Source organism: Colias croceus, chromosome 18 (assembly GCF_905220415.1).
Source record: "Colias croceus chromosome 18, ilColCroc2.1".
Classification (NCBI taxonomy): domain Eukaryota; kingdom Metazoa; phylum Arthropoda; class Insecta; order Lepidoptera; family Pieridae; genus Colias; species Colias croceus.
Window position 1 is genome coordinate 1651762 of NC_059554.1, and position 18288 is coordinate 1670049.

The 18288-nt window shown below is 34.5% G+C and overlaps 3 protein-coding genes across 3 annotated transcripts; 2 read left to right on the plus strand and 1 right to left on the minus strand.

The window, feature by feature from the left end:
• Positions 1 to 474: 474 nt before the first annotated feature.
• Positions 475 to 9322, minus strand: LOC123699631 (polyribonucleotide nucleotidyltransferase 1, mitochondrial). The gene is made up of 14 exons (XM_045646623.1): positions 9112 to 9322; positions 8583 to 8788; positions 8048 to 8258; positions 7175 to 7341; positions 6646 to 6802; positions 5963 to 6176; positions 5298 to 5425; positions 4601 to 4791; positions 4060 to 4217; positions 3345 to 3532; positions 2838 to 2961; positions 2053 to 2193; positions 1246 to 1338; positions 475 to 757 (listed from the first exon to the last, which is right to left on the minus strand). The coding sequence occupies exons 1-14, from the start codon at positions 9225 to 9227 to the stop codon at positions 605 to 607; spliced, it is 2247 nt and encodes a 748-aa protein (XP_045502579.1). The 5' UTR covers positions 9228 to 9322; the 3' UTR covers positions 475 to 604.
• A 600-nt stretch (positions 9323 to 9922) lies between these two features.
• LOC123699739 (ribonuclease P protein subunit rpr2) lies at positions 9923 to 11112 on the plus strand. The gene is made up of 3 exons (XM_045646754.1): positions 9923 to 10069; positions 10153 to 10244; positions 10880 to 11112. The coding sequence occupies exons 1-3, from the start codon at positions 10001 to 10003 to the stop codon at positions 11097 to 11099; spliced, it is 381 nt and encodes a 126-aa protein (XP_045502710.1). The 5' UTR covers positions 9923 to 10000; the 3' UTR covers positions 11100 to 11112.
• Positions 11113 to 14959: 3847 nt separating this feature from the next.
• On the plus strand, positions 14960 to 16594 carry LOC123699693. The gene is made up of 2 exons (XM_045646702.1): positions 14960 to 15469; positions 15835 to 16594. Exons 1-2 carry the CDS (start codon positions 15004 to 15006, stop codon positions 16572 to 16574), a joined length of 1206 nt encoding a protein of 401 aa, XP_045502658.1. The 5' UTR covers positions 14960 to 15003; the 3' UTR covers positions 16575 to 16594.
• The last annotated feature ends 1694 nt before the right edge of the window (positions 16595 to 18288 follow it).

Here is an 18288-nt window from a genome sequence, read left to right on the forward strand (position 1 = left end):
TTGACTCATTTCTAATAATTGGATGAGGAATATACAAATAAAACAAATCAATAATTTTTAATATATATTCATTTATATTTACAATTTATTCATTATAAGCCTAAACCTTAACAAAATATAACAGTCAAGGACAATTAACTAACCAAGTCTTATGAAACTCTATTTTTATAAATCTAAGTAGCCAAAATTTACAATAAATTCAGAATTGAAAATCATAAAACATATTTTTTTTAAACAATATGAAAAAAAAAACTTTTTTACAGCAAAAAATACAATGTTACATATTTTGTATTCTGAACACAATAAAGTTCATCTGTTGCCAATGAAATGAAAAAAGCTACCCATAAAATAAAAAAAAAATAGTTTACACACGTAAGAAGTGAAACTTCTTTATGACCTTATTTTTCAAAAAATAATTTACTATAACATGCAACTTTACAGAAATACATCGAATCACGCGTGGTAGGGAAGAACAAGATGGCGTGTAACGTTAAAATGTCAGGCGTAACGAAAAAATGTTACACTTAATTTTTTTCCAACCCCGATGAAGAAGTTTCACTTCAATTAGATTCATATGATTTTATTAATTCTTGCAAGCTTCTAGTTAGCTTTTATCCAGTTTTCTTACAAGTGGTGGTGGGGGGGAGGTGAGTACTTTTCTTGAAAGTCTGACTTGGCCAGAAACAGGGTCTCGGCCGAAGTACTTCACTTGGATCTCTGAACCTACGTCCAGACCTAACACTGAGGGGTGCATTATCTGAAAATTGGACAAATATATAGTTTAGACTTTAGTATATAATATACAAGAATAGTTAGTTCAAACCTGACAACAATATTTTAGGACTAGCGGTCCGCCCCGGCTTCGCCCGTGGTACATATTTCGCAATAAAAAGTAGCCTATGTTCTTTCTCAGGGTCTAAAGATTGTCTGTGCCAAATTTCATCAAAATCGGTCCAGTAGTTTATGAGCATATTCATTACAAACAAACAAAGTTTTCCTATTTATAATATTAGTGTAGATGAAATGCTCAAAAATGTAACTTAATTAAAGTAAGTATATCATAAACACAATATGAAAATGGGAGCACATTATTTTATAAATACAGAAATATTTTATATCTGATTCATTAACTGGCAATAAGTTGCCTGTTATGCATATTTATGTAAAAGGCACACAAACAATGCCAACTAACGAGAACAAAAATTTCATCAAAATCTGTCTAGCCGATTCCACAATCACACTTACCTTCCTATGGTCCAACTGCGTATTGTGGACCAGCGCTGGCGTCATGCCGCTATATAGCGTGACCAAAACACCAATGTCTTTTACTTCTACCACCTGAATAAATTGAGAAAAAATGTGCTTTAAAATCACGAAATGATTGTATTTATAATTTTTTAAAGAGTAGAAAAACTTCGAACACGAGGCGGGATTGGAACCCGCGTCTTTCGACATAACCAGGCGATGCCTTTGACCTTTCGGCCATCCGTGATCAAATTTTTCTGTTTTAAAATTTTTAATTAGGATATATTTTGTTGCACTTGGGATGAATTCACGCGAGTAGCTTTATTTGTAATATGCTATAAAAAGTAATGTATTTAGTTTGTATGTTGAATGAATGAATGAATGAATAACCTTAGCAATATACAGTGTGGAAATTTTAATATTTTACAGAAAATATCGTGTCAATGTAGAAAATATTAGTTCAAGACCTGTTCGTGTCGATTTGAATTAAATAACAAATTTTAATATTTAGTTTGATTCCAGGTCGAAGTAGCGAATATAGTGTGGATAATGAGAATAGCGATGATGAGGATGAGCGTGTCATCGAGGATGATGAGGATCGGCGTGTCATCGAGAATGATGAGGATTTGCGTGTTATCGATGATGGCGAGGATGAGCGTGTTATCGAGGATGATGAGGATGACTATGTCTTTGAGGATGATGAGGAAGATCGTGTCATCGAGGATGATGAGGATGACTATGCCATTGAGGATGATGAGGAAGAGCGTGTCATCGAGGATGAGCGTGTTATCACTATTTATATCCCACCTTAGCACTATAAATAGCGCCAAACTCAAGCTCCGGCGTGCGTTCAGCAGCGAGCCACGTGGCGACCCGCGCACGGGCTTCGTCCATAGCTGCCGGGGTCGGTGCGAACACGCTGTATCGCGTCTCGTCGACCGGACTTATCTGGAATTATAAATAATTAGACTAAAATAATTCAAGTATTATCCAGTTAAAAGATAAACTTTAGAAGATGCGTAACGCAGTAGAAGTCACGCTCATAGTACAGGGTTTCTTGCTAACGTCATATGCTCCGCTCCTAAAGATTCCTAAGGTATCGTTTCATCATTTGAATTTTGAACCTACTTATTTGATTAGACTCACAATCGTCCAATGCAAAAGTCTGCCTGTACGCATGTATTGAGAATTTTCTTCTTATGAGATATATAATTGACATTTTAACATTACAGAGAAGAAATAGTGTTAATTTCAATGAATGTTTTATACAATACAGCTCGGATATTTTTAGAAACGTTTTAATAAGGGAAATCTTTGTTTTTTTTTAAATGTCAATTATTAGATTGATTTGTTTAATTACTTTTTTTTGCGAGATTCGAACCCACAATATTACCACGAACATGCCTCATGATAAAATTGTTTCTATCCTATAGTGTTTCAAATATTTATCCTTGGTCTCCTTTAGCTATCAAAAAATCATTACACGCAGCTGATCGTATCTCACTTACTATGCCTTCAAATATAAAAAAATACCATTATCTACTTTCCTTTTTTCCACTTAAACCCTATAAAAATAATAAATAATTTATTACCTGTACACCAGTCTCCACATATAGTTTCTTGAGATTGATCCCGCCAACTCCGAGTAATTTCGCGCGTTTGTGAACTTCCACTTCTATTTCTTCAATAACTGGCATGTTATCTTTGTTGACGTCTCTGTAATTATCAAAATATTAATTAACTAGCTTACCGCCCGCGGCTTCGCCCGCTTTGTCTAAAACCTTATAAATTATATACTAAAACCTTCCTCTTGATTCACTCTATCTATTTAAAAAAAAACCGCATCAAAATCCGTTGCGTAGTTTTTAAAGATTTAAGCATACAAAGGGACATAGGGATATAGGGACAGAGAAAGCGACTTTGTTTTATACTATGTAGTGATAAAGGAAAAAAAACTACTCAATATCAAATGTTTTTTTTAATATAAAAAAGGAAATGCTTATCAATAAAAAACAACTTTAAAATAGAGAAGTATCACAAGACAAAAGGAAAAATCTTGTCCTTTTTCAATTTTTCTGTAAATTTTTCCATCTACCCACCTCGGTTTATCAATACACTGGTTCATAATGTCAATGATCTTGCTCTTAGAGTCACAGGCTTTTTGCACCGACTCCATCACGACCTTGAGTGGAAGACCAGCTATTTTGATATCAGCTTGCAGCGCTGTGATGCCTTTCTTCGTTCCAGCCACTTTGAAGTCCATGTCACCCATGTAATCTTCTATACCCTGGGGAAAAAATATATTTTGGTTATGATAATCGCGCAGTGGAGTATATTTATAAAATTTTTGAAAATTTGAGGGCAGAAAATAATTAAAATTTACTTTGAATATGTATTGGAATTTGAGTGCAATTTTTTGAAGTGAAACTTATTTAAGCGCGTTTCGAGTAAAATTTCAAAGTCGCTTCATGGGCCATGGCAATACCATCACGTCATGGAGCAAGGCGACGATTTTGCTATCTTTGAATCGTACTGAAGAAGTTTCATTTCTGTCACGTATTCTCTGTACAAACGGGTGAGTTGTGTGTTAAAATGGCTGTTTGCGCCGCGACACTTCTGGCATGTGTGCTCGGCACGCACGGGTGAGTTGTATATTAAAATGCAATTTTTGCTATTTGCCCCGCGACACTTTATTCTGACATGTGTGCTTGGCACACAGCAAAATCGTCATTTTAATTTTTAAGATACAACTCACCCGTGTTGTATCTTAAAATGTTAATTTTTTGCCCGGCAACTGGGTCACTACACACTCACTAACAAGTCGCACAGTATCCGGTAGTCGCTCACGTGGCCGCGCTCGTCGTGCCGCGCCACGAGCCCGACGGCGACGCCCGCGGCGGGCGCGGCGAGCGGCAGCCCCGCGTCCAGCAGCGCCAGCGACCCGCCGCACACTGACGCCATGGACGACGAGCCTGCGTATATATGGTGTGGTTAGGTTGGTACACGGCACTAGCTGAGGCAGACATGTTCGAATTTCGAATCATGTTTGAAAAATTGTCGTAAGAATGCCAAACAAATGGCATATGGCAATATGTGTTTGTCAGAATAGTCAATATCTGTTCGGTAATTTTCGCCCTCATCTAAGAATTCAAGCGAACAAAATTCTTTATCCTTTTAAATAAGATAAAACTTGTTATGTATGTCGGGTTGTATAATAGAAAGCAATTAATCTCAATTATGTACTTTGTTTCATGTAACAAGTAGGTTAACATAAATAATTGTAAAGAATGCGTGTGCAAAATGTAAATCAAAAATGTCTGCCCGAATAACAGTGTTGCCAGGTGGACCCACTCACCATTAGACTCCAGCACCTCCGCAGTGAGTCGCACAGTACAGGGATGTTGGGGCACAACGGGCATCAAACCGCGTTCAGCGAGTGCCCCATGCCCCATCTCGCGTCTCCCCGCTGGCCCCGTTCGCCCCACTTCCCCCGTCGCGTATGATGGAAACTCGTAGTGGAGGAAGAAACTCTTTTCTTTTATTCCGCTGAAAAAATCATTTTTATTGTATAACGGCGCATTTACATCAAACGAGCGAATGCTCGTTCTAACCCCACTATGTCAAATTATTTCCGTGTAAACAGGCGAAGAACATTCTTTCGTTGTTCTTAGTGCGTTCGAAAACACTGAATACTAGTTTTCGTTTACACTAAAAGATCACGAAAGCATGCTCTTACAGTCTTACTCAGGCTCTAGCTCTATATTCGTTTGATGTGAATGCACTGATAAGAAATATTAAAATAAAGCACTTTATTTGTAAATAACAAAAACCTGCCCCCCTAGCCAAGTGGCTTTCTGTTAGCGTAGCGTTCAATAGAATAGACTACGAATGTATGAGATTGACGTAAGCTGTAGATAACGCTTACGTCAATCTCATACATTGGGGCTGTCCACCCATTAAAGTACAGCTCACAAATAAAGGAGATTTATTATAATTTTCATGCATGCATAAACAAGTTAGTCAATATGTCAAAAAAATCAGTTAATGTAAACCTTGTAATCATAGTAAGAGGGTCCATTTTCAAAGCGCTCTCCGGCGAGTCGAAAGCCACAGTGCACAACACCTGGGTTTGTCCGCGTTGGAATAGCGCACTGCCATGTAATGGCTCGTATAATGATACCTATAGAAAAGACAGTTAGTATAAATAAGTAAATATAGGTCATTGCCCGTGACTTCACCTGCGTTGTCAAAGAAAAATCCTACGAGCATGATGAGCATGTATTTTTTAAACGTGACTATTCACAGAAGTGCTTGTTAAAGTTTACACAATAATAAAAGTTTACACTGAATTAAAACAGTTTTCAAGTTTGAGTAGTATGAACTGCAGAAAAAAGTACCTAACATGACTTTTTAACCACCAAAAAAAAAAAAAAAAACAATGAATAAAATCACTCCATTGCGACGTGATAGAAAGACAAACACACTTTATCATTTAAGTGCTCCGCGGCTTTACCCGCAGTGCTCCGCACCTGTGGTCTAAGCGTGATGGTATATAGCCTTCCTCGATGAATGGGCTATCTAACACCGAAATAATTTTTCAGATCGGACCAGTAGTTCCTGAGATAAGTGCATTCAAACAAACAAACAAACACTTCAGCTTTATAATATTAGTAAACATATACAGAGGCCTTTGAAATTGCTATCTTTAAATACTTACTTGACAACTAATATTCCTCAGATCATCGAGTCCCCTCCCATCGCACCTAACCTCAGTATCAAAGATCATATCCCTGAACGTTTGCCGCAGGTGCTGATTGAAACAATCCTGTAGTTTGGCCACATCGGCTTCTGTGTCTCTTAGTTGGTTGAGCACTGTTTGACGTAGTTCCGATATCGCGTTGTCACGTGATGTTTTGTCGTGGTTGAAGTCACTGGAAATAAAAAAAATAAATAATAGATTTCATGATAACAGAAACTAGGAAAAGACGTGTGTCACTCGGGGACTGCCGCGGTAAAGCTATTGCATGCTATGCCTTCAAGCCACACCTCCGCCCGTCGGAGTGGGGAGCGTGAGGTTTTTTCGTTACGTAATTTCTCGATTCGGTCCCCGCACTCAAGGCCCGCGATAGAAGCTATGCAATAGCTTAAAAAAAAAATAGTTCCTGAAATTCACATACAGTACACAACTAGAAATACAATAATATAAAATGAAAATTGAAATCTAAATTTGAAATGAAAATTGAAATAGAAATTAAAATCTAAATTATCTGAAGTAAAGCTATGCCAATGCCTGCACTAGGCAGAGTTTACTTGCAAGCAATACAATAGACTTCAAACGTTACTGCGACGGTGTTAATTTCAATGACAACTCTGTTCTGAAAGAATAAAATAATAATTTACCTCAATATCTCCCTAATCTTCATAGTTGACAAAGTCTTAATAGTCTCCACGATGCTTTCATCAAGTGGTTCCGGCATTTCGTATTCACGTTTCATCTTGCCGTGCGTTTTTTGTAATTTTTCGATACCTCGCACTATGTTTTGTGCTTCTTTCGTAGCTGAGAACAAGGAATATAAATTACAAGTAACATTACTGTATCACAATAAGGTGCTAATTTAATGAATGTTTAATACAAAACTGCTACATAATTGTTCTTTGGTTAAGTATTTAGGTAAAAAATTACTTGTTATTTAAAAAAAACTGTCTTAGACTGTCTTTACTACATTATACATTTTATATAAAGGAACATTAATATTTTGGACTCAGAAACAAATCATTATGAAAATAAAATTCAATATCACAAATAAAATCACAAACAAATATGTTTGTGAATTAATTAAAAGAATCATAGATATACTAGGGGTAATATAAGATGAACTTTTATTGGTCACTAGCCTCCAAATATACAAATCTTGACTTACATTCATACCTAATTTGATGGCCTTCAGCAGATCCTGTTGCAGGATATCCTTTGCGTGACCTTCCAGCATTACCACCAGGTTGGAAGCTGCGGCACTCACGACTAGGTTGAGGGTGGACTGTTCAAGTTCTCGACGAGTGGGGTTGATGATTAGTTCATTGTCGATTTGGCCTATTCTGTAATAAAAGCGTCTTGTTTATGTATACTAAGTACAAACTCAAGCATTTTTTTTAATGATAGATAATTAAAAATAATTCACTGACAATGTACAGAGTTAACCACTACATAGTTAAGAACATTGCAAAGCTAAAAAAATATTCAAATAAGAATATGACTTGCTGAAGTTTCTTTAAAATTACATACAATAATACTGTATTAATATAATTTGAAAAAATTCATAGTTGCTTTAAATCTTAATATATATAAATCTCGTGTCACAATGTTTGTCCTCAATGGACTCCTAAACCACTTAACCGATTATAATAAAATTCGCACACCATGTGGAGTTCGTTCCAACTTGAGAGATAGGATAGTTTAAATCTCAAATCTTAGAGAAAGCGGGCGAAGCCGCGGGCGGTAAGCTAGTATGCTATATAATTTACACCAAGTAAAACTTGACATAGTTAGATGGAGTTTTTGACGTGACAACGTCTTATAATTCTATAGAGCCACACGCAAAAAAACATGACTCATGCAGCGTTACCTCGCTCTGAGGCGTTCCATGTAAGGCTTGAAGTGCAAGCGAGAGCGCGGAACGAGCGACAAAGAAGCACAATCGGCCTTAAGACGTTGTCACGTTCAACTATCGTCAGTAAGCCAACTTTACAGACAACCAATTTTTTTTAAAGAAACATTATAAATTTTTAACAGGTGCTTTCCTACCTTACAGCCCCAATCGGTCCATTCCATGGCACATCAGATAACGCCAATGCAGCGCTAGCAGCATTGATAGCGACAGTCTCCGGCGGGTTAGTACTGTCTACCGCCAGCATGTTACATACTATCTGTGTGTCGAAAAAGTAATTCTGCGGAAATAGGGGTCGGAGTGACCTGTCGATCACACGCGATGTGAGGATTTCTCGTTCTGTCGGACCTGTAAGTTAGTTATAATATATGGTTAGCATTAAGTTATAAGTTAATTTAAGATGTTTGGAATTAAATTACAATATTTAAGTTAGCGGTTTTTGGGTTTTTTTGTGTGGAATTTTTACTTTGTATTTGTGAATAAACCTTTTTTATCATTTCTTTCTAAAAGTACAAGGTTAATAAGATAAAGATGTATATGTGAACATGTTTATCAAATCTACATGGCCTAAATAAATAGAGAATACATTGCTCTTCACAGAACTATCTTTCATAATTTAACATGAATGCAAATAAAAATAACTTAAAAAATAAATTCAGAGTAATATAATACCTAGTTCTTTCCTCAAAAAGTTGGTTGGTATCCTGCCAGCGGCTGCTGCTTTCTGCCTATAATCAACTACGAGAGGCAGGAACGAAACATTGCTCTGCTTGGCTTTTGACACCACTGTTGAGAGCACACTGGTGTTGCCCAGTGTGGCAACGCACGCTCCATCCGCGAACCTCGCGTATTGACCAGTCTTTAGCTTTAAAGTGGTGCTGAAAATATTTTTTTTTATTATAGATTAGAAGTTGAAAAATAAACTATTATGTTATTTAAACTTTTTCAATTATATTTGTTATGGATTGTATAGTAGATATTTTTATTTTTTATGATAATGTACGAATTAGTGGTTTCAACAGCGGGAAAGAACTTCTTTCTATCCCTCTGTCCCTATGTATGCTTAGATCTTTAAAACTACGTAGCGGATTCTTATACGGATTTCTTACTAAATAAAGTGATTGAAGAGGAAGATTTATATTTGTAGAGTAGTCGCTAGTATTACTCAAATTAATTTAGGCAGGTTGTAATTTTAACTTACCCATTAGAAAATGGTACTTCAATTTCACCGACATCAGATTGTGATGATAAATATTTTCTGTGGAATCTACTTTTATAATTTAGTTTTGTTAATATAATGCGGTGTTTTAGCAACATTTTAAACTAAGTATTTCAAAACGACCGGCACATTCAATTGTTGAACATTGGTATGAAGAGGTAATAAATATGTTAATTTTTTAAGAATATAATGCAATAATCTGCAATAATTTAGCTGTTTATGAAGTTGCTTTTATGAGAAAACAGAAAACCAAAAAGGTAAATTAAACAATAATTTTTATTGTTTCGTAATTATTTGAGGTTAGACTACACTATCATAAATCATTTGTCAGTTGTCACATGTCATAACTTTTTTAAAACAGATAAAAAATTATGATAAACAGAATAAACTTTTTTGAATGATTGATTATGCTTGTTCTCATCGTAAATATTGTAAACGTTATATTAATAAACATAAATGAACATTTATACATACACGTACAATTTTCAATCACTTAGAGTACTTAATTATCTACTTGGAGTTTTAATAACTCATTTTTATGTACGGCTAGTGAAATTCATACATAATATGTTACATTTTATTCCACAGTTTGTCTTATAATTGATTTTTGATATACTATTCAAAATTCCACCAGATTATTCCCCAATAAAATACCAATAATTAATTCGTGTATAGTCTGTGCTCAAAAGTTTAAAGTCAGCTGTCAGCAACATTTCAAATTTCAAAATCAGCTGGCCTGTATCAAAGACTACTATGTATATACGGACAGCCTGTATTCTTGATTCCCTCCCTGTGGATTATTTGTTGTTGTTTGAATGAAATCTACAAAAAATATAATTTATTCTTCGTTACAATAATTTCCTAATGAAGAATGAGTTGTACAAAAATAAGGAAAGTTCAAGGGAATGATTGTTTCCAGCGTATTAACTTTTTATATCAAGTAAGAACTAAGAATAAATTATTATAGTAGGTAATTTTTGGTAAGCTTTAGTAAAATTAATATTTTATACACTTAAATTTCAGATCAGTAAACAAACAGCTGAAGTTAATCCAGCGCTTTCATCTTACTACGGAAACCTTATTGTAAATCTTGCTAAGAAGAATGTATTGAAAATGTAAGTATTATAATCTATACTAATATTATAAAGCTGAAGAATTTGTTTGTTTGTATGAACGCACTAATCTCGGGAACTACTGGTCTGATTTGAAAAATTCTTTCGATGTTAGATAGCCCATTTATCGAGGAAGGTTATAGGCTATATTTCATCACGCTACGGGCAACAGGAGTGGAGCCACGGGGGTGAAACCGCGCAGAGCAGCTGGTATTATTATAATTCGTTTAAAAATATTATAACACTTAAGTACTTTTATACAAATAATAATTGTCGTATGAAATCCTATCGTAAATCGTAATAATAATTGAATAATGAATCCTATCGTAATAATAATTGTCGTTTGATAAAAAGGGAAGTTTGCATTATTTATTTGCAATATAAATATTTGAAATTCTGTAAGATTATACCCAATTTCCCTAACTTTTTGGAATTGTTACAGCATAAATAGCAACAAGGAATACATTTATGTATTTATAATTACTTATTAATGATTACTTCACACATTTATTTTTTAGCTTCAGGACCTAAATAAATCTGATAATAGGTAGCTGTTTTCAAGTCAAGACTATTGAGGAATTTTTACTTTAGCCAATATCACCGATATCTTATTTCACATTTAATTTTTATTATTTCAGACATCCAGATATTAAACGACAGATTTGTAAAAAATGCAAGTGTGCGCTAAACAATAAATCAAGCAAAGTGAAATTAAACACAAAAAATAAATCAAAGTTTATCCAGAAGATATGTAATACTTGCGGAACAAGGAAGAATTATCCAGCAGATAAAAATAAAGATCATAGAGTATGGTTAGAAAAGCCAGACGGTGTTGTAGAAGTTATTAAAACAGTATAGTAAATAATAAATATATTTGACTTTCATTTGTTACTAGCCAAATTTCCACATTCCACTAGGATAACACATAATATGAAAAAAGCTCTTTAAAATAGCCTAGGTTTTTAATGAAACTGCTGATTAAGGTCATTTGCTGCGACATAATACACCAGATATCAGCTAAGAAACACTTAAATTATACTTATCTAACATAATACATTATAATTTACCCTACTATCATAACTTCTAAGTTCTTTTTATCTATACTAATATTATAAAGCTGAAGAGTTTGTTTGTTTGAACGCGCTAATCTCGGGAACTACTGGTCCGATTTGAAAAATTCTTTCGGTGTTAGCTAGCTGCTAGCCTATTTATCGAGGAAGGTTATAGGCTATATATCATCACGCTACGACCAACAGGAGTGGAGCCACGGGGGTGAAACCGCGCGGAGCAGCTAGTATATAATAAAGGGTCAGTTCTGTTACACAAAATTTATGATCAATAAATTAGGTAATGTATGGATTGATTCAATCTCCTAGAAAATAATAGTCATATCTTTATTTTTATAAAAAGAAATATGTAATAGCTGTGGTAATAGTAAACTTAGTTATAATATTATTCATGCTTTGATTCTTTTCATAGCATAGTTGGCATCATGTGGAGATAGACTTGTTTCCATTAAATATGAATAGATGGCGTTGTATAAAATATGTTTATTGAAGAATAATAAATTGCAAATACATGAGCGTTTAAAAAAGTAATACTTAGGTAGAACAAGCTTAAAAAAAGCGACTGCAATATTAGAACCAAAACTAATAGTAGGTATAAAAATGACAAGATTAATTAAACAAGATTAATAACAAGTAACTATAACGTAGCGTGTTATTTCTTTTTATAAATACTAATTACTATATTTATTTATTTATTTATTTATGTACAGGTACCTTACAGCTAATCTTACACTAGATATAACATTAACATTTTAATACGCCAATTAAAAGGTACACCAATAACAATCATAATACTGTGAGTGAGCAAAGTAAAGAAAGATATATAAACGATTACAAACCCTATATTATATCTATAATTATAGCTAAATAAAAAGGTAACAATTGGTAACAATATATGAGTACAAGTGTGAGTGAAAGTGTGTGTGTGTGAGTGTGTGCGTGTTGTTTGTGATTTTCTTTACAATTTTTGGTCAATAAGCTGCAGTATTACTTTTTTAAACTTAGAGCGAGATAATTGAAAGGGATCTGCAAAGGAGAATTTATTATTATAATTATTCGGAATTCTCAGAAAGGGTGAATGTTTGAGATAATTGGTAGAGGTTGCTGGCACACTAAAGAGAGGCGTATGACGAGTACGTTGTGATGGCACACGATATTGTAAGTATTCTAAAGCAACAGGAAAATCAAAGTTATTATTGACAATATCATACAATAACATAAGGTCGATTACGTCTCTACGATCCTCCAAGGTATTGATTTTATAGTAAGAGCAAGCTTGTGAATAGGTTAAATCATATTGTTTATTTTTATATTTCATTCTATTCACAAATAATTTTTGAAGCTTTTCCAATTTAGTTATATGACATTTATAACTTGGACGCCAAATGACGCTGGCGAACTCTAGAATACTACGTACATATGCGTAGTACAAAACTTTCAAACATGCCGAATCATCAAAGGGTTCCGCCTGCCTCAAAACAAATCCTAAATTTTTATAGGCTTTTTGAGATATTAATTCAATGTGCATGCGGTAACTAAGCTTGTCATCGAGGATCACACCTAGGTCCCTTACTGACGTAACGGATGGAATAATTTCGTTGCTAATTTTATAGTCAAAACATATAATTTTATTGGCCTTATTTCGAGAAAAAGTTATTTTTTGGCATTTATTTGTGTTTACTGATATTTTGTTTAATTTATAATAATTGGTAAGCCTATTAAGATCGTCCTGAAGCAAGAGGCAGTCCTGAGGGGTTGAGATTTTTCTAAAAATTTTCTTGTCATCTGCATAAAGCAGAAAATTTGAATTTTTAAAACAAGTATCGATATCAAATAAATAAATATTGTACAATAAGGGACCGAGGTGCGAGCCTTGGGGGACTCCGGAAGTAACATCAACAAAGTCAGATCTATAGCCTCCCAAGATAACAGACTGACTACGATTTCGAATGTACGACTCTAACCACCTAAGGAGATTCCCTCTGATGCCAACCGCGTATAGCTTGCGAATTAATATATTATAACTGACTCTATCGAACGCCTTCTCAAAATCCGTATAAAGCACGTCCACCTGCACACCTTCATTCATGCTACGATTCACAAATTGTGTTAACTCTAATAAATTCGTTGTGACATTACGTGACTTAACAAAACCATGTTGGTTGGAAGGGATGCAATTAATCGTTGAGCTATATAGGTGTTTATGTACAATTTTTTCTAACATTTTCGCAAATATGTTAAGTAAAGATATACCTCTATAATTCGTTATTTCATTTTTAGATTCTTTTTTGTGTATAGGTATGATTAAAGCTTCCTTCCAGCATTTAGGAAAGACTCCTTCGTTTAAAGAACGCTGGAAGAGTAAACGTAAGGGTATAACTAAACTAGACTGACATTTTTTGACAAAAATTGCAGGTATTCCATCAGACCCGGCACCCTTCTGACCATCAAGCTCTCTAAATAATGCTTTTATTTCCTTGTCAGTAATCAAGATAGAACATATACAGTCGGCCAGGTTTGACTCAACAATAGGATTCACAAGATCAGAAGAAACGTCTGATCGAAAAACAGATTGAAAGAAATCGCTAAATGCCGAGCACATATCTTTTCCCGAAGTTAACATATGTCCACGATAAGACATACAACATGGATAGCTAGAATTCATACGTTTGTTATTGATATAAGTCCAAAATTCCTTAGGAGAAGATTTAATAGAATTTTGACATCGTAAGAGATAATTTGAGTGTGCTTCTACTTTTAATTCTTTTACTCTAGCTCTGAGTAGTGAAAAGGTTGAATAATCGATAGGATTCTTGTATTTTTTCCATTTAGAGTGAAATTTAAATTTTTCTTTTATGATATTTATCAAAGCCGGAGTGTACCATTTAGGATAACGCCGACGCGAAGAAATACGAACTGAAGGCACATATCTATCTATTAATGAGCTTATAATAGCATAAAAATTTTAATATTGTATTTAGATGTACTTATTGACGTTAATATTTTTGGCATAAATAAAATTTAAATTCAAATAAAAACTGTTGTTTATTTTAAAATATAGCAACAAAATTATGACCTGTATTTCAAGATTTCGGGCGCACCGCTCTAGCCGGTAGATAAAAATGTTATGAATAATGCATGTGTACCGAGCTCTATAAATCAAATTCAAATGTTCTTGTTTGGTAAAACGGATTTTATACATGCTGACAATCTACTAATGTACGTGTAGGGAACAATGACCTATTATACTAGGTAGGGAATGTATGTTAGAGCTACTCTACTTTGAAGACAATATCTAGTGATCAGTATGTTCGTACGGATCGAAAAGACCGCGTTCAAATCAGTTTTAGGGTATAGGAATATTTAAAATTTATAGCAAATCCCGGAGTAGTGTATAGACGGGTTGTTAACATCCCCGTGCTGCGTTTCGCTATTGTTCCTTATGTGTTTTAATGGAGAAGTAATTTAAAAGTCTCGCTTTCGACTTCTCCGTCAAACATACCTAGGTCTCAATTCTAAAACCCCTCATAAAAAGTTATTCTTTATGTTGGACATAATTGAATTTAAACCAATGCAATAAATATTTTATTACAATAATAATATCGTATATTGTGTACCGATATTGAGAAATTTTATAGTTTTGACACAAAACGGTGAGAAGTGATTATTATTTAAAAGCGAAATGTAGATTCAAAATGCAGAAAGGTATTTTTCTCTTTTTGATAATTATCAATTTAGCTGGACTCAAATCTTCAATATATACGAAGGAGAAGAGACTGCCGTATATCAATTCTGGTAATGACAATTTTCATGTAGACGAAAGTAAGAATAAATTAGATTGGAATTATGCAAAATCAGCTAAGCACAAATCCAAGGTCTTTCAAAGATTTGCTCCTAAAAAGGAGGGTGATGTCGCTCCTTCCGTTATTAAAGATCCAGACATAATAAGACAGATATATCGCAGAGATCCTGTATTGAACGTAATTAGAAGAAATAAAGATGCTAGAAGATTGAATGATCTGTCAACAGATAGCGCATCTAGTTCAAGCTTAGAAATGAAAAATTGGAAAGATGAGTGGAAAGAACATTGGTTGCTGAAAAAACTTGAGGCCATAAATTCTTCAATACCTAAGGGGGATAAAGTCAACATGGTGGCAGCAAGTATGTAGCACCAATCTTTGATCGTAAATCCTTCTTATTTCTATTAAAATACATTGTTTCAACTGTTAGAAATATGTATCCTAAATTTAGCGATTAGTTGTGTAACAGTAGATACTTACTTACTTACTCCTCTGGCGCTGAAACCCCAAAGTGGGTCTTGGCCTCTGAGACGAGAACTCTCCATCTTCCCCGGTCCTGAGCGGTCTCTTGCCAGTAGATGCAACAAAATTTTATTTAATTGTCTTTTAACAGGTTTTATAACAATTTTAAGTGTTTCATAACTATTGTTTACAATATCAATCGAGAATCTATCTTATTATTTTTTCATCATTTACATTTAAACTATGATAAGGTATTCTATACAGGACCCTGGGGTGTGCCGTGCGGTGATCCAAATCAACACGATTCACCGTGGGGTAGCTGCATGTTGCCCATGGAATGTGAACCAGAATACAGAATATATAGAGGTGACTTCTACTGTGGTCGAACGAAATTTGTCTGCTGCGGTTTGCTGATGACTGCCTATGATTTATACGCAGGCTTCGACGTATCATTCGAAGATTCAATCTTACGAACGGATTCTGATGAAAAAAAGAACAGAGATAGAGGCTCCAAGGAAAGAAAGCGTAGGAAACGAAAACGTGACCAGAAACGGCGTAGACGAGAAAGATTAAAGCGTAAACGCAAAATAAAGAGGGACATAAAGAAAATCATACGCGAAATAACGAAGATATTGAACAGATCGTTCAGAAATGGAACAACAGCAAGAAAGAAGAAGACGAAGCAATTGAAGAAGTTCATAAAAGAGATGAAGAGGAAATATAAGAAGGATCGGAAAGCAGTGAAGGATATACATGAAATGGAGATGGTACAAATCGATGCGGCGTTGCAGAAACGGTTAAACGAAATAAAGGGCATGAACCAGGAATATATTAAGAACTCGACGTTCAGAGATATTATAGTCAATAGTACAATTAATAAGAATACAATGAGGATGTTGATGAAAGCGTATCCTGAGTTAAAAGGAATGCTAGGTGCTCGACGGACCGGTGGTCTACCGGACTACCTAGAATATGATATTGAATATGGTTTGGTTTATGAATAAAAATAAAGAAAAATGGTGTTAATTATTTGTCTTTAAATTGCTTTTTAGAATAAAGAATAGAATTTTAATTTTTACGCTTACTAACGATGTAAGGGACTTTCATCGTTGATGATGATATTTGAGACTATAGAATAACTCGTCAGATAATTTACTTGAGTTAGTTATATATTTAAAAGTCTTCACTTGGCTCGTAATTTGTCTGAAATAAATGTAACAGGGCGTACTTTAATACCTACTCTAGTTGTAAACTTCACCGCTATCGCCAAGACGTGTCGACAGCATCTCTAATTAAAGACTATTTGTTCCAACCGAATGAGATAAACCATTCCAACGTGAGCAAGTACCGGCAATAATTCTAAACGTAATATCTAACTTTGGTTAACTGTTGGTGCATAGTCTGGAGATATGCCAGTACCTTGAATAATGCGACTTATTTTTGGCAGAGGCGCTGCGGTATTCAATTTGCTGGCGCGATCTTGTAGGGCAATGAACTGATGCTGTTGTGTGTAAAGAAGTATATGGTGCAATAATTTAGAGAGGTTTTTAGGAGTAATTTATGGGGAACGTGTTCCTCCAAAGTGAGGTCCTGGGGACCTAAAATACAGATTATACAGATACCTAGTTCAGGCACCAGTCTCACTTAATTCTTTGCACTGAAATAAATGTATTCAATTATGTATGGGAATTTTAAGAAAATCAACGGTTTTTTGATACAAAATACTGTTTATGTTTATCTGCAGAAATATGGGAGTACATGAATAAACTTCCCATCCCAGCTTTAAAGCAAGTTGTATGAATAGTGCAGATTTTCAAGCCATGAAAGAACGGTGATATGAGATTTAGATATTTCATAAAAGGGAGAAATCCTTAATATAAAATGCTGAATAAAAATGAAAGCTACCTGCGCCAAGTTAGGATGTCTAGTATTCAAGTTCATTCACAGGTATTCCTGAATCGTACAAATTTCTAGAAAATTAGTGCTTGGTTTGATGTAATTAAAATTTAAAGGAAGGCTTTAATATTGAGATCATACTGCTTGTAGCCACCGAAAATGGTATGAACTCATATTAATTATCTCTATTATTTTGTTTGCAATTATAAAAATATTCTTCAACCATTCAGTCGTATAAGTACTTACTATGGGTTCTTTTATTTATCTAGTCTACAACTAGCTAATCTCGTCTTATCCGATCCGTCCATCATCATATGCAGAACATCGTTTTATCTCAAAATATGTATAGACTCTATCCATACTAATATGATAAATGCGAAAGTAACTCTGTCTGTCTGTCTGTTACTCAATCACGCCTAATCTAGGTACTAAACCAATTTTCATGAAATTTGGTATGGAGATATTTTGATACCCGAGAAAGGACATATTATGCTACTTTTTATCCCGGGAAAATGACGCAATCCAGGAAATCCCACGGGAACGGGAACTATGCGGGTTTTTCTTTGACTGCGCGGGCGAAGCCGCGGGCGGAAACCTAGTACTTACCTAGTCTATACATATTTTAAGATGACTATTCATCTATGAGTTCGTTGTCGCAGATAATATGGGCTTCGTTTAAACGTTAGCAACACATTTGAGATTGTAACGAAAGTTTTATAGTCCCCATCAAGATTTCTCACAATATCTTTCGCTCTATTTAACTGAGATGCAATCTCATATTCTCCATCCCAATTTTGTTTTAGATTGTCTCCTGAGACCCGG

Excerpts from the sequence above, each read along its gene's own strand:
- LOC123699693 (XM_045646702.1), top strand. The coding sequence starts at position 15,004 with ATGCAGAAAGGTATTTTTCTCTTTTTGATAATTATCAATTTAGCTGGA. Across the intron at positions 15,470-15,834 it reads AGTCAACATGGTGGCAGCAA|GACCCTGGGGTGTGCCGTGC; the intron begins GTATGTAGCACC and ends TATTCTATACAG.
- LOC123699739 (XM_045646754.1), top strand. The coding sequence starts at position 10,001 with ATGAGTTGTACAAAAATAAGGAAAGTTCAAGGGAATGATTGTTTCCAG. Across the intron at positions 10,070-10,152 it reads GTATTAACTTTTTATATCAA|ATCAGTAAACAAACAGCTGA; the intron begins GTAAGAACTAAG and ends CTTAAATTTCAG. Across the intron at positions 10,245-10,879 it reads AAGAAGAATGTATTGAAAAT|ACATCCAGATATTAAACGAC; the intron begins GTAAGTATTATA and ends TTATTATTTCAG.
- LOC123699631 (XM_045646623.1), bottom strand. The coding sequence starts at position 9,227 with ATGTTGCTAAAACACCGCATTATATTAACAAAACTAAATTATAAAAGT. Across the intron at positions 8,259-8,582 it reads CTTTTTGAGGAAAGAACTAG|GTCCGACAGAACGAGAAATC; the intron begins GTATTATATTAC and ends ACTAACTTACAG. Across the intron at positions 2,962-3,344 it reads CAGTGTATTGATAAACCGAG|AGACGTCAACAAAGATAACA; the intron begins GTGGGTAGATGG and ends TGATAATTACAG.